We start from the raw sequence: 20368 nt of genomic DNA on the forward strand, positions 1-20368 counted from the left end.
CCTGATGCGTTCTACAAAATGGCGACACGATCAGTTGTGATCCTAGAGACTTTAGTTCGTTTGATCGACACAGGGGCGTAAAATTATCGTACGCGCCGGAAAATTATCGTACGCCCCGGGAAAATTTGAAATCCGACAATTTCTCGGACGAGATTTTCAAAATGTGGAAAAAGTGTGCAAGTTCCAACTTTTTTTTTTAGTCATCAAGTTCAAAACCCTATCATAAAAACGATAAAAACGGCGGTTCGCAGGGAGATAGACTTGTTCATAGATGTTCGTACAAAGATCGTACACGGATCGTGGTGGTGGTAGGGGTGGTGCTTACCTTTCCAAAATTTGTTGACTAAAAAAAAAAAAAAGGTCATCAAGTTTTCGAAATTCCAAATTAGATCGTACAGGGCCTCAAATTATCGTACGAATGGGATCACTACGATCAGCGTTGGTGGTTGCGTGATGCCTGATGATGCGTTTCCGGGAAGGAGCTGGGGAAGAGAAGGGAAAGGCTCAGTGCTGCCACAATACTGCCATAACGCGCGGGAGCTAGGGAAATGAATGAATACGTTGAGCACTGCGTCCGCCATTGGTTGTCACTAGACTTTTCGTTTAAGCCGCGTCAGTCATTGCTGACTGAAAGCGTATAACATAATATTTGCAAGCGGCGCGCGTGGCCTAACGGAGACTTCCTTGAAAATGATGAAAACTAACTAAGTTGCTTTAAAATTAACTTCCCCATGCTGGTATTTGTTTCTACCGTTAGGTGGTGTGGGATGTTTGTCTCTTGTCAAGCCGGATTCAGTCGTGTTATTAACTCCGTACGAGGAGGAGTTCGATTATCGATATCACCACTCATACGATAAAAAAACCTCATCGAAATGTTTGATCGATTTCAAAGATCCTTCTTCTCTATGGTTTTTTTCATACACACACAATTATTATTATTTTTTAACCATTGTAATTGAGTATTTACTCTGTTTTTTTTTTCTTCTTTATTCTTATAATTTAGCCGCGTGCATGCATAATATATGCCGTATATTATTATCGTTTGACGTTCGATTTGTTGTATTTGTTTTTTTACCAAAAAAGAAAAGAAGAGAGAAAGAGTGAGAGATAGAGAGAAACAAACTAAGAATGTCACAATTATTTAGTATTATTATTATATCCCATAATCATTGTTGTTCTGTTGTTCCTGTCACGTGTGTGTTACCTTGTTGATAGATTTTTTTTTCTTTTTTTCATCAAGGACAAATATTACGTTAGAAGACTAATTCGAAAGTTTTATCAAAAGTTCAAGATAAAATCGAGAAGAAATCATCTTTCAACTAATAATAATAATATTAATAATAATGTTACCAGTAATGTGTGTGTATGTAAAATCCAACCAATTAAATAGAGAAGAAATTAAATTCATATGTATATATATCGCGCGCGCCGATGGGGTTTTATTATAAGTTAAACGTAATTAAAAGTAATTAACAAGGCGTCGTTAAAAAACCTATTTTTATTGTCATTGTCATTTGTAAATTCTGCTTATCCAAAGATTGTAAATTATTATCGTGAGTGGAACCTAAAAAGGGTTTAGAAGAAGAAAGAAAGAAAAAAGATTTACAAACTACTAGTTTTAATCTGTTTTTACCAGAAGATTAGATTTTGTTTTCAAGAGAAACAGAAAGGGAAAGATTACTATATCTTGTATATACATATATTTCACGCGCGCTTTACACGCGTGAGGACGTGATATTTCTTATATTTACTTTGTCAAACTTAATTTTGGAATAGTAATCGTAATTCATTGATATTAAGGCTAATAATACGTACTTTGACATTTTACATTGAACGCGTATTATCTGTCACTACTGCTAGTTGTGGGTATATTTTTTCTAAATTATTATTATTATTAAAAAAAAAATAAACAAATAAAACGACGACTATCGAATGAATTGGAGGAATGGGGTGGTGGTTGTAAAAACGATGAAAATGTAAAAGTATCGGATAACGAATTTAAGATGTTACAACGAGTTAATCAACGATTGAACGAGGAGCAGAACATTTTCGATGACACGAGGTACATAGAAGGTATGAATAATAATAATAATAATAATTCTATTAAAATTGAAGAAAATAGTAAAGAACAACATTTAATGACATTATTATCGTAATTGTGGTGTTGGTGGTAGTAGTGATGGTGGTTTAGTGGTGTTTGTGAACGTAATCGAAATAATAATCATTGTAATTATTATCGATGTCTTATTTGTCAAATGAAAAACGATCAAATAGAATCATCTTCATCGTTTTCATTTTCTTCATTTTCAAAATCTGTTGGTGGTGTTAATGCTGCTACGAACACGATTTTTTTTATCAGGTAAGAAAGATAAGTACATTTGGGGAATGTGTGTGCATAGTGGAGGTGAAAATTAAGGTCAAGGCGAAATTGAAAATGCATATGTTTCCACAATAAAATGACAAAAATTTGATGGCAGGTATAACATCCACTGGAAGATCGTAGGTCAGGATAGAAAAAAAGAAAAAAGTTATAAGGGATAAGAAAAGGTTCGTCTCCTTTGTACTCATTCAACTGTCATTCTTATTAATCCTCTCTATAGTTTAGTTTTTGTGTCAAGTTAGTTCGAAGGTTGGAAAGGTCCGAGAATTCCTTTCATCTCCCCCATTCATTTTTTCCTGGAAGGACTGAAAATGTGTACATTAGTATTTTCTTCTTCTTCTTCTTCTTCTTCTTCTTCTTCTTCTTTTTCTTTCTATTTTTTTTTATTATAAATAGAAGAAACAACAATAGAAAATCCCTTAGGGGCAATTTTCTTCAAGATAGATATTTTATAGTTCTCAAGTTTCTCAAGTGCTCCCTGCGATTCTTCTTCTCACTTTTATTTCCTTTTTTCAGTATCGTTCTGTAACCAACGAGAAGAAAATATAAATAATATTATATTATATTTATTATATTATATTATTTAATAACTCGATTGACAGAAACTTGAATGACATTTTGAAGCCACGTGGTGCGAAACAATGACGTTTGAAACTTATTGAGAGGTTACGTTTAGTAGCGGTGGGGGATAGTGGGTTGCGCAAGGAAAAAGTTATGCGTACACGATAAAACGACATAGGCCTTCGTCCGCATTCCCGTTCGACATTGTGTTTCTTGCATGAGCGACTAAAAGGGAAAGGGAAGGGAAGGGAAGGAGAAAGGGAAGGAAAGGGTCAAGTCAAAGGAAAAAAGGCAAAAGAAACACACATGTGGTTTCTGAACTTCACACAACACATTGGCAACCCAAATAATATTTTTCTCATGTGTTTAAGATCATTTTTCAATATTAATAAATATATAATATATTAAAATTTGTATTAAAACCGGAAGAAGAGAGAATATAGTTTTAGCATAGGCAAATAAATTCTAATTAATCTCGTAGACGCGTATAGATGATTATCGTAAACGTTAAACGCTATAATTGACGTATTCGACGAGTCATGGTCGTACTTAGTGTGTGTGTTTATATCAATGAAACGAAAGAACTATATAACAAGTTCCACTCTCTCAAAATACCGTTGTATGTTGAAAATAAGCGAGAGTAAAACTAGAATGAAAGAACGAGTAATCACCTCTCATTTTTTTTTTTTTTTAATGTAGCGTTATAGTGTGTATGACTATTAATAATAAAAAACCGGTGAAGAATAACATTTTTTTCTTTCCTCCGGGAGAAAAGCGTTAACTTTTTTCCCGCTGTTCAAAACGAAGTTGCCGCTTTGCGTAAACAAGAAAGCATCAGAGAACATGTTGGTTGACATTTCTTACTTTACCGCCCTAGCTGAGTAGTATACTATTTTTTATACCTATGTGAATGATGAATTCTATTTATTGGGAAATCCGATTTTTTAAATTTCCACCTTAAAAATCGGTTTCCTTTATTCCCATCAACTATTAACCCAACTCACATTCTCGGAAAAAAAGGAAACAATGTTACCTGATTTAGGAATCTCTTTTGTGATCAGGAATCTCTTTTGTGATCAGGAATCTCTTTTGTGATCAGGAATGTAGTTTCTTTTTTTATTATTCTTATTGTTAACTTGATCATATGTTCAAAATTTACTCTCCAATGGTAGAAATTTTGGATGGATGGATTTTGAATGGTAAAAAATTTGGATTTCATCAATAAATCAATAGCTTGACAGTAATATAAATTAATGATACTTATAAATAATTTAAATATACCCACTAGAAAAATATTACAAAATTTGTTGTAAAAAAATTCAAAGTGCATAATTGATAATGACACTAAAAGTGTCCTTGCTTGTTGATTCGTTCAACTTTGTTTACTCTGTTCTCTCTCTCTCTCTCTCTCTCTCTCTCTCTCTCTCTCTCTCTCTCATTCAACTTTCATCAGGAAGTGTAAGGAAAAGGATAGGATGACAATGATGTATTTATGCAGTGAGTAATCGGTCTCACCATCTTTAAGGACGAAATGCGAACGAACGCAGAGTAACTCGGACGGACGACCGTGACCCGTTCCATATTTAGATACGATTATGTAGTATAACGTTGTTCTCTTCGTGTATTAACATTATTTCCTTGTTAAAATATTCGATAAGATATTTGGAAATCAAAGAAAAGTTAATACTTTACATTCGTAAATGATTTTTAATATTATGACCGTTAATAGAAAAATTTTTCAACAATATTTCGATCATATGTCAAATTTATTGTATTTTTCGTTTTTTTTTTCCTTTCTTCGAAATATTTTAGAAAATAAAATATAGTCATCGATTGAGGAAATTCCGAGGCTTCCTTGTATCTCGTTGTCTTCTTCTTCTTTTTCTTCTTCTTCTTCTTCTTCTTTTTGACGTCGTTGACATCGTCTTACACGCACACGCATGAGCTACACGCTCTTTTCGTTTCACTTTTTAAATTACGTGCTTTTCAACGCTTGCTATCATTATTTTTCTTGATTTTTTCTTCTTTTCTTCTAAACAAAACAAATCTAATTGAATAAAAATTATACATTGTTATTAAACCAACCTGATGTTTTTAACTTACAAGAGGAGAGCAGCAACAGGTTTTGAAGTTTGAGAGTTTGTTGAATGTAGGTTGTTTTATGGGTATGGGTATGGTAGAAATGTCATTGAAAGTAGGACGGGGTATTGACGTTCTACATTACGAAGCAGTCAAATATTCTCAAGATTATATTTCAAGTTTTTGGTCTTCAAAAGAAAATATGATGACAACTACACAACTAAAAAGAATTGAAATATTTAGAAAATAAATGTACTTATAAAAGTAAACATTTTTATTTTTATTAACAGAAACAGATAGGTCCTTGTTTGAAAAGATAACATTAATAATGGAACCACAAATACGTCATTCTATTTTAATCAGGTAAAGATCTTGAAAGGATCATTTAAAATTCATGAAGAGTTATCGATGACGACAATGTCTCGAATTGAACAAAAGAAAAAAATAAGAACAAGATTTTTCACTAAATAAGATAGTATTTTTTCTTCTATTTTTTTTTTTTTTTTTCTAGTAATAATAATAACGATGCGCTTTTTGGTAATGTCGCGTTGTGTTCATCGATCGTTTTAACGATGCATATGTATTATTCTTCTTGTTCGATTTAACGTATGTAATCGACGTATTCAATGCAAAACGTTTGAGGGTGATGATCATCGTATACGTAAGCATATGTCAACGAGGTTACCGTTGTTTGTTATTCGTTATTATTCATTTTAACTATATTGTGTGTGTGTGTGTGTGTGTGTGTGTGTGTGTGTGTGTGTGTGTATGTGCACATATATCGCACAATGAATCGTTTACCAAGGTATATATTTTTACTATGTATTGAAATCTTACGTAGGGTCATTTATTATTACTATTAAAATTTATTAAATCACTTTTACCGTGTGAATATTTTTTTTTCACACACACTAGCAAATATTGTCACGTTGCTAATTTGCATAAGTATTTTACGGTATATCATGAATTTTTTGTCTGTATTTATTATCATTATCCTACGTTAATATTTTGCAACTATTTTTGTAGATTATTATTATTATTCGTATACATTTGTAATGGTTATATTTGTATATAGAAGAAATGAAGTTTAGCAAACATTTTACGTATGATGTGTTACCATGATTTATTTGCTTTAACATCTTCTCTTACCCTGACATGAGGTCAACCTCAAGTCACTAGTAGAAGTGTCATATTACTTAGAGAAAATGCCAAGGAATTTCCAAAGTAATGTTAGGTGGTCGCAGGTAGAAAAAAAAACGAATTCTTACAAAAAAAAACGACCTTTTTTTCTATTGTATAGGTGTCAAAATTTTAAAGGTCCTTGTTTCCTTTTACCTACCTGGTTAAAACCGGTTATTTTTCATCCTCTTTCTTCTTTTTCTCTTTCTTTTTCTCTCATCAATCTATCTGACATTGATCATATCGTTCTAACGTCAAATCTGACGTTTGGTAACAATTTTTCATTTTCTTTTTTCTTTTTTCTTTTTTCTTTTTAAAATGCCGAAGATTTTTAAAATGGCGTTGATATACATTGAACAGTGGTATATTCATATGGTAAATTATTAATACGCGTTTGTATAAAGGGGAAAGCTCTCTCGAGTTGGTATAGTTACTCTTGTCAAACCCTAAGAACTCGTTCGAAATGAACACGCAACTAAAGTAATTGAACTCGGTTGACTTTATAAACCAAGTTGGTATCGTTTCGCGTCTATACGATCATTCTTTTACAGCTTCTTCTTCTTCTTCTTCTTTATCATTATCATCATCATCATCATCGTATTTTCTAATTGTTACACGAACAATACTATATCGTTCGAAATGAAATATTTCTATTATATTATATATAATAGAAATTATTATTCCAACACCGAATGTGTCGAGTATTCTTGAAGATATTTGTTACACCACTACCACCGCCACAAGCAACTTCAACATTTCGGCCAAGATTCCTGACCAGATGCAAATAACATTATCGAACACCCCCGTTATTTGTGTTGTCCAGGTACTTGCTTGTTTGCTCGCTTAGCAATAGCAAATATATTCACCTAAGGTTTTATACTTTATTCTTAGTTTGTAAATGAAAATAATATGAGTACATTGTAGAAAAAGATATCATCATAGTTAAACGATGACAATGTGCGCGTGTGTAACTAAATAAACTAAACTAACTGCCAATCATTTTCATCCTACGCGTCATTCAGACACCTCGCCAAAATTCTAAGTGTAATTTATTTAACAGCAAACACACACATACACAATGTATATATATATTATTATTATTAACGAGAGCGAATCATCCCTTACGAGGACAAGATAAAAAGTTTATTTAACTTTTTGTAACAAAGTTGATAGAGATTATTATTACATCATATGAAAAAGTAGCTAATGAATATGTTTTGTTTTTATTTGTATTGCATTAAAATAACACGATTAAATGACATAACGAGTTGTTAATCTTGAATTTATCTTCCTTATGTGAAAAAAAATACATTTTTTTCTATTTTTTTTTATTCTTTTTTTAACTTATTTTTTAATTCATTTTTTGTTCTATATCTCTCTCAAAAATAGATAAAAATATATAAACATTATTTCATAATTTCTTTACCTTCGTTATGTATATCTACTTAAATTCATTTGAACATTTCGTATAAATAAATGCAATGTTGTACTTTGCTTCTTAGTTATCTATTATATTATTTTATTTGAACAAACTTGAAAACATATTTTTTTATCTTAAAAGTCACAAGTCGTGTCACGTTATATTTATCATATTATTGTAACGACCTTAAACGAAATAACTAATAAAAGTAGTTCGTAACTTTTTAAATGTATTCATTAATTAATTCGTTGTTGTACTCGTGCACATGCATCTCGAGTTGTAATGATGAACAAACATTTTGCTAAATGAAAATTCAATCGTACTAACATCCAATTTCCCAGACGATGAGAAGTGCAATTCTATGACCCTTAACAGTATTTGGATGCAATCCAACTCGAGCAACGATTCCACGATGATCTAACGCAGAAATAATATATATATATATATATATATATTCATTAATTTTTTTACTTTGTATATATATTGTTCTTTTTTTTTTTTTTGTAAAAAATTTACTTCTATTTTTTTTTTTACTATTTTTTAAAAATAGTGTAAAAGTTTTTGGAGAAGATATATCATTCATATGTTAGGGAAAAATAATGCTTAAGGTTTAGGGAATGGATGATTAATCTTTAGTTAGAGAAAATAATGATCGAAGAAAGTTTAACGTGACGATGATTCTCTGAGACACATATACTCATGCACACATGCACGCTGTATTATTGTGTGTGTCTAGTCGAGCCGTTTAGATCCTAATTTTACGCCGTCAGGTTACTGGACCTTACGTAACTACAAATCCGCGAGTTCTAAGATTAGGCGCCTATGCAGACCCAGAATCATGGATTTGGTTACAAGAAGTTATCTATTCTGCTTAAATGTATTATTTTTTATAGTATTTATTATTTATATTTCAATAAATTAACATCTTGTCTGTTTGTATGTGAAAATATCAAAACGTTTGGAAAATCATTTATTGAATATTTGTCTATATTAATAAGAAATACAATGAAATTTGATGAATCAAACACAACAACGTTAAATATCCTAAATGACATATTTTCTTCTCCCTGTTCTTTTTTTTTTTTTTTTGTACTACACCTAGAGACGAAAATACTAATTCGTTTGAAGATGTGCCCCCATCGTAGACCTGGGGGTAATTAACCGTTCTTAAAATAACTGATTGTCACGAACGTACGAGAACGAGTTTAACGATTTCACCTTACACCACCACCGCTTAAATTAGTTTAGTCTAGGAAATGGATTAGTGTAGGAATTTAACCTGGTCACAATTCACAATTGTATTCATGATTCATAAACCAAATCAGATAATTAAGTAAGGGATGATATTGAAGGGTGAGAAAATATATACAAAAAATAAGAAAGTGAGGGGTAAAATAATTGAACGATGTTAATTAAAAATATTCGTTCATAAAACTTTGCTAATACTTTCAAATACATGATCAAATGTTGAATATTTAGTGTTTTAATTGCATAGAAAATGATATTCTATCTATTAGAGACATTTTTACCTCTGCCTTTTACTAGCTTCTTCTTCTTCTTCTTATTCTTATTCTTCTTCTTATTCTTCTTCCGTCTCTGTCTGACCTTAAACGAGAGAAGTCAGTCACGACACTCGGCGGGCTAAATATGGAACCGGCTGAGAGCACACACTGGTTATTTTCAGATACAGAAAGATCTTCTGTAGCATTACCTAGCTACGTAAAACTACTACTACTACTACTACTACTACTACTACTACTACTACTACTACTACTACTGTCTCCTATCTTCCAACATGTAATCTGTTTTCTTCTTCCTCCTCTTCTTTATCTTCTTTTACTCAAGCAAATAGTCTGTGTACACCATAGACCATTATCACCACACCACCACCACCACCACAATTCACCCAACCAAACCACCAACCCTCTCAACAAAATCATTTGTGATGTTTTAATATTAATTTTTTATTATTTATAGTATTATATTGTCTTCGTTAGTATCAATAGATAAATATTTGTCTTTTTTTATTACATTCTCTTATTCACTGTTTTTCAACAAAACACGTGTTGTCACTTTTAATGTATTGATATATATATATATACAAAAAGAACAAGAAAAAAGAGAGAAAAAGAAAGTAGCAAGAAAAGCATTATTAATCAAGATTTCTTTTTTACTATTCATACATTTATTAAACCAATATCTCAACACAACTGTCTAAACAAGTCTTCTTAAACGAGAGGATAATATATATATATATACATCATTTGTAAAATAAATATATTTTACACAACAAATATGTAAAATAAAATAAAAACAAAAAAAAACAGGTCTCTTTCTAGATGATGTCAAACGAGTCCAAAGTAGGTGGTGGGGAGAAAGTCGTTAAAAAGGAAGGTCGAGATATATCCCCCACGTGTTTCAATTCAAGGTCTCTCTCATGTTAGATTCTTTTTCCTCCTTCTCCTCCTCCTCTTGTTCTTCATCGTATCTCACCTTATCACATTTTTGTTCTTTCTTTCTTTCTTTCTTTCTTTCTTTACCTATCTATCCGTAAGTTGTTGACTTTTATGTAAACACAAGAAAAGGATGAAATGAAAAAGAATGATGATACCAAAGCAAACCTCATTGAATTTGCCATCACGGATACTTGGTATTCTTCGAAAGAACATGCTAACGCACATATAAACCGGTATTCGAGCCTCCTCTATATTCCCATCTTTCTCTTCCTCCCCTTCTTCCCTTCTATCTCTTTCATTATATCTTATTCTATACTAAAGCAACACACTCTGAATTTACCGTTGGGTTCTTGTTCAAGTATACGTGTATATATTATTTGCTAAGACAGTAGGAAATACACCCTTCAAAGTAAAGTTAAGTCCTTGGATTATTATCATCCCCCTTCATATACTCACATAAACTCTATTTCGTTTTGTATACAATAGGGTGTTAGAGGATTTTATTCTTCTTCGCCCTGTATACAAATGTTTTGAGTATATTTTAATCGTTTGAAAATAGTTGTTCATAAGGTTGTCAAGTCCTTGAAAATAGGTGAACGTTTTGTTTTTATATAACAACATTATATACCCTTTTCCTTAGTTTATCTATCTCAGTAGTATCGTAACTAATTGTTTGAATGTTTGTTTTTAGATGAGGATTTAAATCATCACTCAAATTCCGAAGATGACTCGCAAAGTATGCAAAATAATGGTGTGAGAAGACGTCGTGGTAATTTACCAAAAAACGCTGTAAAAATTTTGAAAAAATGGTTATATGAACACCGGTATGCCGCATATCCGGACGAAATTGAAAAAACACGTCTCAGCATTGCAACGGGTTTAACCCAGTTACAGGTAAGATTTGTATTTATTAAGGTTATAAATAAATATTTGTAAAACATATTGTATAACGCAAATTTAATAAAAACTTGTGATTTTTCTATTAACAGGTATGTAACTGGTTCATCAACGCGAGAAGGCGATTATTACCTGAATGGATTCGGGATGATGGTAGGGATCCCGAAAGCTACACGATTTCTAGAGGTAAAAATGCGAATAATAAGCAAACTGCTGAAAGCATTAGAAGAAATTATCTAAATGGCAAACACCGTTATGAATCAAAAAAAATTATACTAATAATAAAAGAAAAAACTATAAATACAATACATCTAACACACCTAACCAAGATAATGATGGACCCAGCACATCTGAGATTAGTTTTGATGATAAACCTAGCACATCTGCTATTGTTGGTTATGGTGGACCTAACTTAATTTCCAGGACAGATTTTAATCATAACCAAATAAGTATAATGGACACAAGTAGGATCAATTATGGGTAAGTTAATTATTTGTTTAATCCTTTATATTGTAAGACTAATTATTTTTGGAGGTGGAAAACGTTTATATTATTTTTTGTATCCTTTTACGAACAATTGGAACGAACGATTGAACGAATGAACGTGTGTTAGTACGAGTGTGTGTTAGTAACGAGTGTGTTTCATTCATTTTCATTAATTCAGAAAAAAAGAAAAAGAACAAGGAAAAAACATCCTATTGAAAGAATATATGTTTTTGAAATAATGAAATATCATCATTAAATAACATGGAAAAAATGTGGTGGTGGTGTTGTTGTTGTTGTTGTTGTTGTTGTTATTGTTGTTGCTGCTGCTGTTGATGCTTCATACGTTAATATATATTTATTTATTAACTATATATCTAATCGTTAATATTATCTTATACAGAAGCGAAGAGGATAGTTTTCATGAATCTGGCAGTAGTTCGCATAGCGAAGAGGAACGAACTGTTAATAATTGTCAAAGTGTCATTGTATATCCTCGGTCACAAATGGTGCAAGAAGTTTTTGTACCGGATTACAACTCCCAACTACACCCAGCACAACGGGGGTAAGAAATAAAGCAACAAAAACGAAAAACAAACAAAATTCAAATATGCTCGGCCAATCGTTTCCCACCTTATTTTCATTTGATTATTATACGAAAAAATAATAATCTGTTTTCTTGAATTATCTTTCATTTTCTTTTTTCTTTTTTCATTTTTATAGATCAACGGGATACACTTGGAATGCACCAAGACAACACTTAACGTCAACACCTGATGTCCAAAACGAGACAGAAATATACAGTGATGTATATGACTATGATAATTTTACCAATACTGATTATCTACCTAATACTGATCATCCAAGGTTTCATAATAATCGTCGAGAAAGTCTTTTTAAATTAATTTCACCATATCATTTCCGCAACATTGATCACGAAGAATTGCTAAAAATAGTCAGGGAGCTTAACAATCGTGTCAATTTTCCAGAACAATATGCCTATATGAATATAGAAAATGAACTGGAATTAATATTTAGATATGAACAAATAATGAGATCAACAGGAATACCAAAGGAATATCTTATACGTATACAACGAGACTATGAACAATTAAGAGAAATCAACCTTAGACGGTTCTCAAATTATAATCTTCTCATACTTGTCGAAGTAGCAGTAAGAATAAAAAAAGCCGAAGAAGAAATAGAAAAGAAACGTGCTGCTGCTGATGATGCTGCTGATGATGCTGCTGCTGCTGCTGCTGCTGCTGCCGCTACTACTGGGGCAGAAACATTTGAAAATTTTATGAATGATTCTGAGACAACAGAAGAATCATTAAAAGAAGAATAATGGTAATGTTTTGCTACTGTCCAATTCTATTTTTTTTTATTTTATCGTGTATATATATATATATATATATATATATATATATAATACAAATTATAATATATTATATAAATATAAATATATATATATATATATTTCCTACTTTTTTTTATCTATTTCTTTTTTCTCTCTGCTTTTCTTATCAGTGAAGACAAGACAAGATAAAAAAAAAACTTAAAGGCTTTTTCACACGCGCCAATAATAGAGATAATTAAATTTATAGTTGTACTACGAAATATGAAAAAGCAAAAAAAAGAAAAGAAAAGAAGAGAAGAGAAGAGAAGAGAAGAGAAGAGAAGAGAAGAGAGAGAATAAGAAAGATGAAAAATATACATAAAGCATATTATTGTCGTAGAAAAAGAAAGAAGAAACAAAAAAATGGACATTTGTTGACGAAATAGAAAATGTTATTTTTCTGAGATATATATTTATTATGCTTGTCGAATAATTTATCATTCATTATTAATATCTCTAAAGAAACAAAAAAAGAAAAACATTGATATATATATTCACGTGATTCGATAATCGGACAAAACGGAACTTTCTATAGATAGTTCCGTTCATTACTATTATTACAACATTAACGTTAATTTAAAATTACTTAAATCTTTTTTCATCTCATATTAATTAATATTTAATCTCGTAATGTATTTTACGTTAGATATTATGTTCATCACTCAATATTTTTAGCACGTTATTATTATTATTATTATTATTATTTATTTTTTTTTATTTTTTTTATTTTTATTATTATAAATATTATTATTCCGTAATAATAGCTAAAAAGTCTTTTTCATTATTTATATGAGTTTTTTTTGGTATTATTGGCAAAACAAATTGAATTGAAGTTCCATATTTTGAAATAATGTTCTTCCTTCTTTTATTAGAAAAATTTCATCGTTATGATAATTGCATCGATAAAATAATAGGAATTATTGTTGTAATTACGTCGTGAAATGATTAATTTTACATTTACGAACAAGTATATAATTTGATCGAGATATTCATTTTTTCAATAATATTCTGATCAATTTTATTATTTTTGTTGCTACGATTATTTCTTTTGTTCTGTAAATTTCCTTTCTTTTTTTTTCACGCCTGTTTTTCTGTTTCATAATTGAATAACATAATATACTATTGTGTTATAGCATTATTTGATTTTCTATATGGTGTAAGATTTAAAATTGTAAATTACGCGAATTTAATGATTCTATATATAGCATTATTAATTCTATTCCAGAAGAGAGTGTTAAAACTGATCGTTTCTTTATGATTATATATGATTATAAAGTTATGTATATATGTATAAAGAAGAAAACAGAACAAAAAGAACAATTGTAGATAAGTGATAAAAAAAAGAAAGGAATCTTTTACATAAACTAAAAATTATAAAAAATACTGTGCCAAAAATAATAATAAACTCAGAGAGAAAAAGAGAGAGAATTAAAGACGAAAATGCATGTACATTTTTTACAACAACAAAAAAAAAAAAAAACATACATCACAAATGTGCCTCTTTTTTCTTAAATGAATCGTTTTGGAAAAAGTAACGTATCGAAATAAATTTTAAATTATTGAATTATTTGTAGACTTTGGTAACGACCTCAATCGACTTTTAAAACTAAAATTTTATTAGTCGTCAAATAAATAATAATAATAATAATAATAATAATAATAATAACAACATCTAACAACACGAATGTGTTTATACCATTCTAAATAGATTATTATTATACAGACAAAATAATTGGTACAAATACCAAAGACTTATTATAGTAAATATTAATATTTAATGATAAACAATAGATAAAAAAAAATATCGAAGTAATTAATGACGTTTCTGACTTTTTTTTGATAAAGAAAGAAAGAGAAAGAGAATAATAGAAAAGAATGAAATATACAAAGTACAAATTTCTCTATGTCCGAACATAAAATAATACAAAATAACTTTTTACATTACGAATAATATTGTTTTATTAGAAAAAAGTAAAAAAAAAAATTGAAAAAATATTGAAAAAAAAAACAAACAAACAAAACCGGAGCATTTTTGTATAAACGTATAAAAAAAAAAAGAAATGCTTGCCATGAAATGATACAGAATAAAAAACGAATAAGCAAAAGAAGAATATGTAAATGTAAAATGTTACATTTATTTTTTATTCAAACGTATTCTTGTGTATAAAGTAGTCGTACGATTAGAAGAAAAAGAAAAAAACGTAGTTTAGTAAGTTTGTTAATTAGGTTAATGATAAATTTAGACACGAGAAAAAAGGAAGAGAGTTCAAAAAAATTAGATTAAGAATATTGCATTGGTGCTTTTTCTTCTACTTATCTTCTACTTTTAACACCATTTTGTTGATCTTGCTTTTCACGATTTCATGGATACATTACTTAACAGTTACTTTACAGTACTTAAAAATACTTTCGACAATAATTATCTAAATGCATGATAACATAGCAAACAGGGATTTTCTGCTATTAATTCATTGAAATCATTCACTGCCACAAAGAAAAATATATTTCCCTGTTTCTTTTCGAGTTTCACTGTATACAAATGAAATTCTTTCTTTCTTCTTATTTTGGATATAAAAAAGTAATTTGACTGGTTTTTTTTTTTTTTGCAGCGGGATAAAGCTTATGTGTGTTCTGTGTATTAATTGAAGAATCTACACACATACACACATATGTATGTTTTTGAAATTTATTTTTCTCATCTTAAAAACCGACCATGAAAAACGTACAATATAAAATTGACTTGTTAAATCGACAAAAAAAAATGAATACGCCATTTGTAATTATTAGAGAAATTAAGAAGAATGCTGTGTGTCTGTCTCTATATATTTGCGTATGTGTCTGTGTGAGTGCCTTTTTATTCTTCCCATTTTACATGGGTTTAGAATTCATTTTTCTATACTTTATCAAAACTTTGATAGAGTAAAAAGACACAAACATTTAGTTCAATTAATAATTAACCTTAATCTTTAAGGATGATATTGTAATGCGTTGAAAAAAAAATTTTTCTATCGTGTTTTTTTTTCTCGTAAAAGTACAAAATTACAAATGGCGAGGCTTTTAAATTAAAAAAAAAAAAAAAAAAAAAAAAATAAAGCTAAAAAGAATAAAAAGGCGCACAAGCGAGTGCCGAATATATTCGGCGCTCGAAGCGAAAGGGAGGTAATAACAACCGACCTGGCTAATTATTTTAAGAAACGATAGAAAAATTCTTATAAGATATTTTAACTTGAAAACGAGTAACTCTAACCTCGATTCCTCTGTGAATCGAATATTACGCGCGAGTACCGTTTGTCAAAGTTTTCTGAGGATTTTTAAAATTCTTCCTTTAACACCTTGTTGACCGGCTATTTTTTCTAAGAATTTATCCCATGTCACCGACTATTACTTCGTAATTCAATTGAAAAGTAAAACAATATAAGTAATTTTTCATTAATTTCACTTATTATTAGACTTTAAATATTTCTTCTTCGTATGATAAACAATATAACAATAGTACAAAAAATAATAGTAACATAAACAAGTAACAATAGTATTTATTGTAATATTTATTTTCGCTGGGTTTATCCTTTTAAATAGCGTGATGCGAAAAAAAAAGCGTATCACGAGTTAACTCGGGACCGGTCGTCAACAAGGTATTAATATCATCACATGATTGTGTGTGACATTAGAACAAATTTTATTAAGAGTTCCAAAATGATTTAAAAAAAAAAAAAAAAAAAAAAAAAAAAAGGAAGAGCGATCAAAAAAAAAAAAATTAGATTAAGAATATTGCATTGGTACTTTTTCTTCTACTTATCTTCTACTTTTAACACCATTTTGTTAATCTTGCTTTTCACGATTTCATGGATACATTACTTAACAGTTACTTTACAGTACTTAAAAATACTTTCGACAATAATTATCTAAATGCATGATAACATAGCAAACAGGGATTTTCTGCTATTAATTCATTGAAATCATTCACTGCCACAAAGAAAAATATATTTCCCTGTTTCTTTTCGAGTTTCACTGTATACAAGTGAAATTCTTTCTTTCTTCTTATTTTGGATATAAAAAAGTAATTTGACTGGTTTTTTTTTCTGCAGCGGGATATAGCTTATGTGTGTTCTGTGTATTAATTGAAGAATCTAACACATACACTCATATGTATGTTTTTGAAATTTATTTTTCTCATCTTAAAAACCGACCATGAAAAACGTACAATATAAAATTGACTTGTTAAATCGACAAAAAAAAATGAATACGCCATTTGTAATTATTAGAGAGATTAAGAAGAATGCTGTGTGTCTGTCTCTATATATTTGCGTATGTGTCTGTGTGAGTGCCTTTTTATTCTTCCCATTTTACATGGGTTTAGAATTCATTTTTCTATACTTTATCAAAACTTTGATAGAGTAAAAAGACACAAACATTTAGTTCAATTAATAATTAACCTTAATCTTTAAGGATGATATTGTAATGCGTTGAAAAAAAAATTTTTCTATCGTGTTTTTTTTTCTCGTAAAAGTACAAAATTACAAATGGCGAGGCTTTTAAATTAAAAAAAAAAAAAAATAATAAAGCTAAAAAGAATAAAAAGGCGCACAAGCGAGTGCCGAATATATTCGGCGCTCGAAGCGAAAGGGAGGTAATAACAACCGACCTGGCTAATTATTTTAAGAAACGATAGAAAAATTCTTATAAGATAATTTAACTTGAAAACGAGTAACTCTAACCTCGATTCCTCTGTGAATCGAATATTACGCACGAGTACCGTTTGTCAAAGTTTTCTGAAGATATTTAAAATTCTTCCTTTAACACCTTGTTGACCGGCTATTTTTTCTAAGAATTTATCCCATGTCACCGACTATTACTTCGTAATTCAATTGAAAAGTAAAACAATATAAGTAATTTTTCATTAATTTCACTTATTATTAGACTTTAAATATTTCTTCTTCGTATGATAAACAATATAACAATAGTACAAAAAGTAATAGTAACATAAACAAGTAACAATAGTATTTATTGTAATATTTATTTTCGCTGGGTTTTTCCTTTTAAATAGCGTGATGCGAAAAAAAAGCGTATCACGAGTTAACTCGGGACCGGTCGTCAACAAGGTATTAATATCATCACATAATTGTGTGTGACATTAGAACAAATTTTATTAAGAGTTCCAAAATGATTTAAAAAAAAAAAAAAAAAAAAACAAAAAGCAAAAAAACAAAAAACAAAACAAACAAACAAAAGGAAGAATTTTATGTATCTTTTTAATTTTAATTTTAAACTTAGATATAATTGTTGTTTCTTTATTCCTTTCTACATATATATATATATAGAAAAAAAAAAAAATATATATATATATATATATATATATACTTTTTATTATACATTTTGTGCTTACAAGGAAAAAAGAAACAAAAAAAGAAGGCAATAACAAAATTATTAATAATCTGCCGTTACAATAACACTTTAAATATCTACATATGGACCGTTTATTTTGAAAGTGGTTTAAGCTCACTTTCTTCTGTTTCGAGAATATTGAAGATTTTTATATCAATGATTACTCAATTTCTTGTATCGATCAATTTTAAATCGTACAAAACATGGACACTCTTTAAGAAATTAAATATTAACTTGTTAGCCACACACAAAAAGTTTACATTAAATTAAGCATAGATTACGTGGATATCATCTAATTTTTGTAAAAAAAAAAGTGGACTTAACCACTTTCAAAATAAACGGTCCATTTATAGATATATATATATATTATATAGATATTATAATATATATATATATATATATTTTTTCAGACTTATAAAGCCCCATTGTGCATTTAAACTGTACTTACTACTTAAACCAAAACGACGATGACTACATTAATTTTCTATAACTGTCTGATATTTTCAAACGAAAAATATTTAATAGAATTGGGCTTTATTTTTTTTTCTTTTCATTATGGTCGATTATTATCATTATTAGTCTTCTTTTTTTATTATCATTATTAATCTTCTTTTTATATTATCATTATTAATCTTCTTTTTTTATTATCATTATTAATCTTCTTTTTTTATTATCATTATTAATCTTCTTTTTTTATTATCATTATTAATCTTCTTTTTTTTATTATCATTATTAATCTTAATTAATCTTAATTAATCTTCTTTTTTTAACATTATTATTTCATTATTTTACTTACATATGTTAAGCTAATCCTTATATGAGACGTTCAGTGCACAACATCGATTAACTCTATAAAACAAAAAGTTAAGACAAAAATGTTGCCGTTTAATGGTGTTAATCTTTATTATTGAGGAAAGTTATGACTATACCAAGTGCTTTGACACTTAAATTGAAGATTTTTCAAAAAGTGAAATTAATCGATGTGTTCACTGAACGGCTCATATTATAATCAATTTCTCTGAACGTTTTTTTGTAAAAGAACAACATTTTTTTCATTAATGTTTGACATTTTTTTCCTTTTTTTCCTTTTTTTCTTTCTTTTCTTTTTTCATTACTCATCAATAAAATTTGAAACATTATATAAAATGTCGGAAAAAATTGTTGCGATGATTCACATATCTTACTCGTTAAGAAAATAAAATGAATATCAAAGTAAAGAGAGAGAAGGAGAAGAAGAAGAAGAAGAAGAAGAAGAAGAAGAAGAAGAAGAAACACGCGAGAAGAAGAAGAAGAAGAAACACGCGAGAAGAATTCTATCATCATAGAAAGAACAAAATGATAGAAAATAATGAATACTGTCTCTTTTGATTCTCTCTTTATTTCTTTCTTAATTAATTCTTACGAGAAAGATGATCATCAAAAATGAAATAGAAAATAATAAATTAATCCTTCATCGCAAAACGTGAATAATTGTTTCTACTTTTTGTCAATATTAATTATAAATAATCCAATTAACCATCTTAAAAGGTATTCATAAATTATTTCCAGTTTTGTTGTTCTTGTAAATAACGATAAACATCGAATTAAATAAACCAAGCAACTTATTTCCGATGGAGAATTAATTTAAATGAAATAAAATAAATAAATAAATAGACAAAATGCATAATTAATTCAATAAAGTATATTATATTTTTCATGTTAATCCTTAGTATAATAAATATCATTATGTACAGGTGCCATAGTAAAATAAAAAAAAATGTAATGTTTCCGATTAATCTTAAGCGTATAATTCTGTTGTTATTATTATTATTATTATTATTATTATTATTATTATTATTAATTCTGTAAGGGATTTATATAAAAAAAAAAAAATAGAAATAGAAAATAAAAAAAAGCGCAAATAAAATGAAAAAAGAAAACAAAGAAACACCACGTTTCGTGAACCACGATGGTGGATGTAATGATCAAAGTTTAATAATAAGTGAAATTTATGAAAAATTACTTCTATTGTTTTATTTGTCACTCCAATTACAAGACAAATTGCAAGTCAACAATGTGTTAATATATTAAAAAAGTACAAAGAGGGGATTATTATTTAAAGCATGAATACTATATGGGATGACAAAGCCAGG

General features: G+C 28.9%; 1 protein-coding gene and 1 long non-coding RNA gene across 2 annotated transcripts; one reads left to right on the forward strand and one right to left on the reverse strand.

The window, feature by feature from the left end:
- The first annotated feature begins 525 nt into the window (after positions 1–525).
- Positions 526–20237, forward strand: LOC107066433 (uncharacterized). Its single transcript, XM_089175326.1, has 6 exons — positions 526–2073; positions 10767–10969; positions 11065–11381; positions 11859–12020; positions 12179–12805; positions 15464–20237. Exons 1-5 carry the CDS (start codon positions 2004–2006, stop codon positions 12801–12803), a joined length of 1377 nt encoding a protein of 458 aa, XP_089031452.1. The 5' UTR covers positions 526–2003; the 3' UTR covers positions 12804–12805; positions 15464–20237.
- On the reverse strand, positions 7698–9529 carry LOC149033777 (uncharacterized). The gene is made up of 2 exons (XR_016178917.1): positions 9149–9529; positions 7698–8036 (listed from the first exon to the last, which is right to left on the reverse strand). It is a non-coding gene; the product is annotated as an uncharacterized LOC149033777 (long non-coding RNA).
- Positions 20238–20368: the final 131 nt, after the last annotated feature.

This window comes from Polistes dominula, unplaced genomic scaffold, assembly GCF_049000335.1.
Source record: "Polistes dominula isolate Pdom_NZ unplaced genomic scaffold, Pdom_raw_medaka contig_29, whole genome shotgun sequence".
Classification (NCBI taxonomy): Eukaryota; Metazoa; Arthropoda; class Insecta; order Hymenoptera; family Vespidae; genus Polistes; species Polistes dominula.

Bases quoted from the DNA above. Each gene is read 5' to 3' on its own strand.
- LOC107066433 (XM_089175326.1), top strand. From the start codon at position 2,004: ATGTTACAACGAGTTAATCAACGATTGAACGAGGAGCAGAACATTTTC. The intron at 2,074-10,766 runs GTATGAATAATA...GTTTGTTTTTAG, and splicing joins TGACACGAGGTACATAGAAG to ATGAGGATTTAAATCATCAC. The intron at 12,021-12,178 runs GTAAGAAATAAA...TCATTTTTATAG, and splicing joins CTACACCCAGCACAACGGGG to ATCAACGGGATACACTTGGA.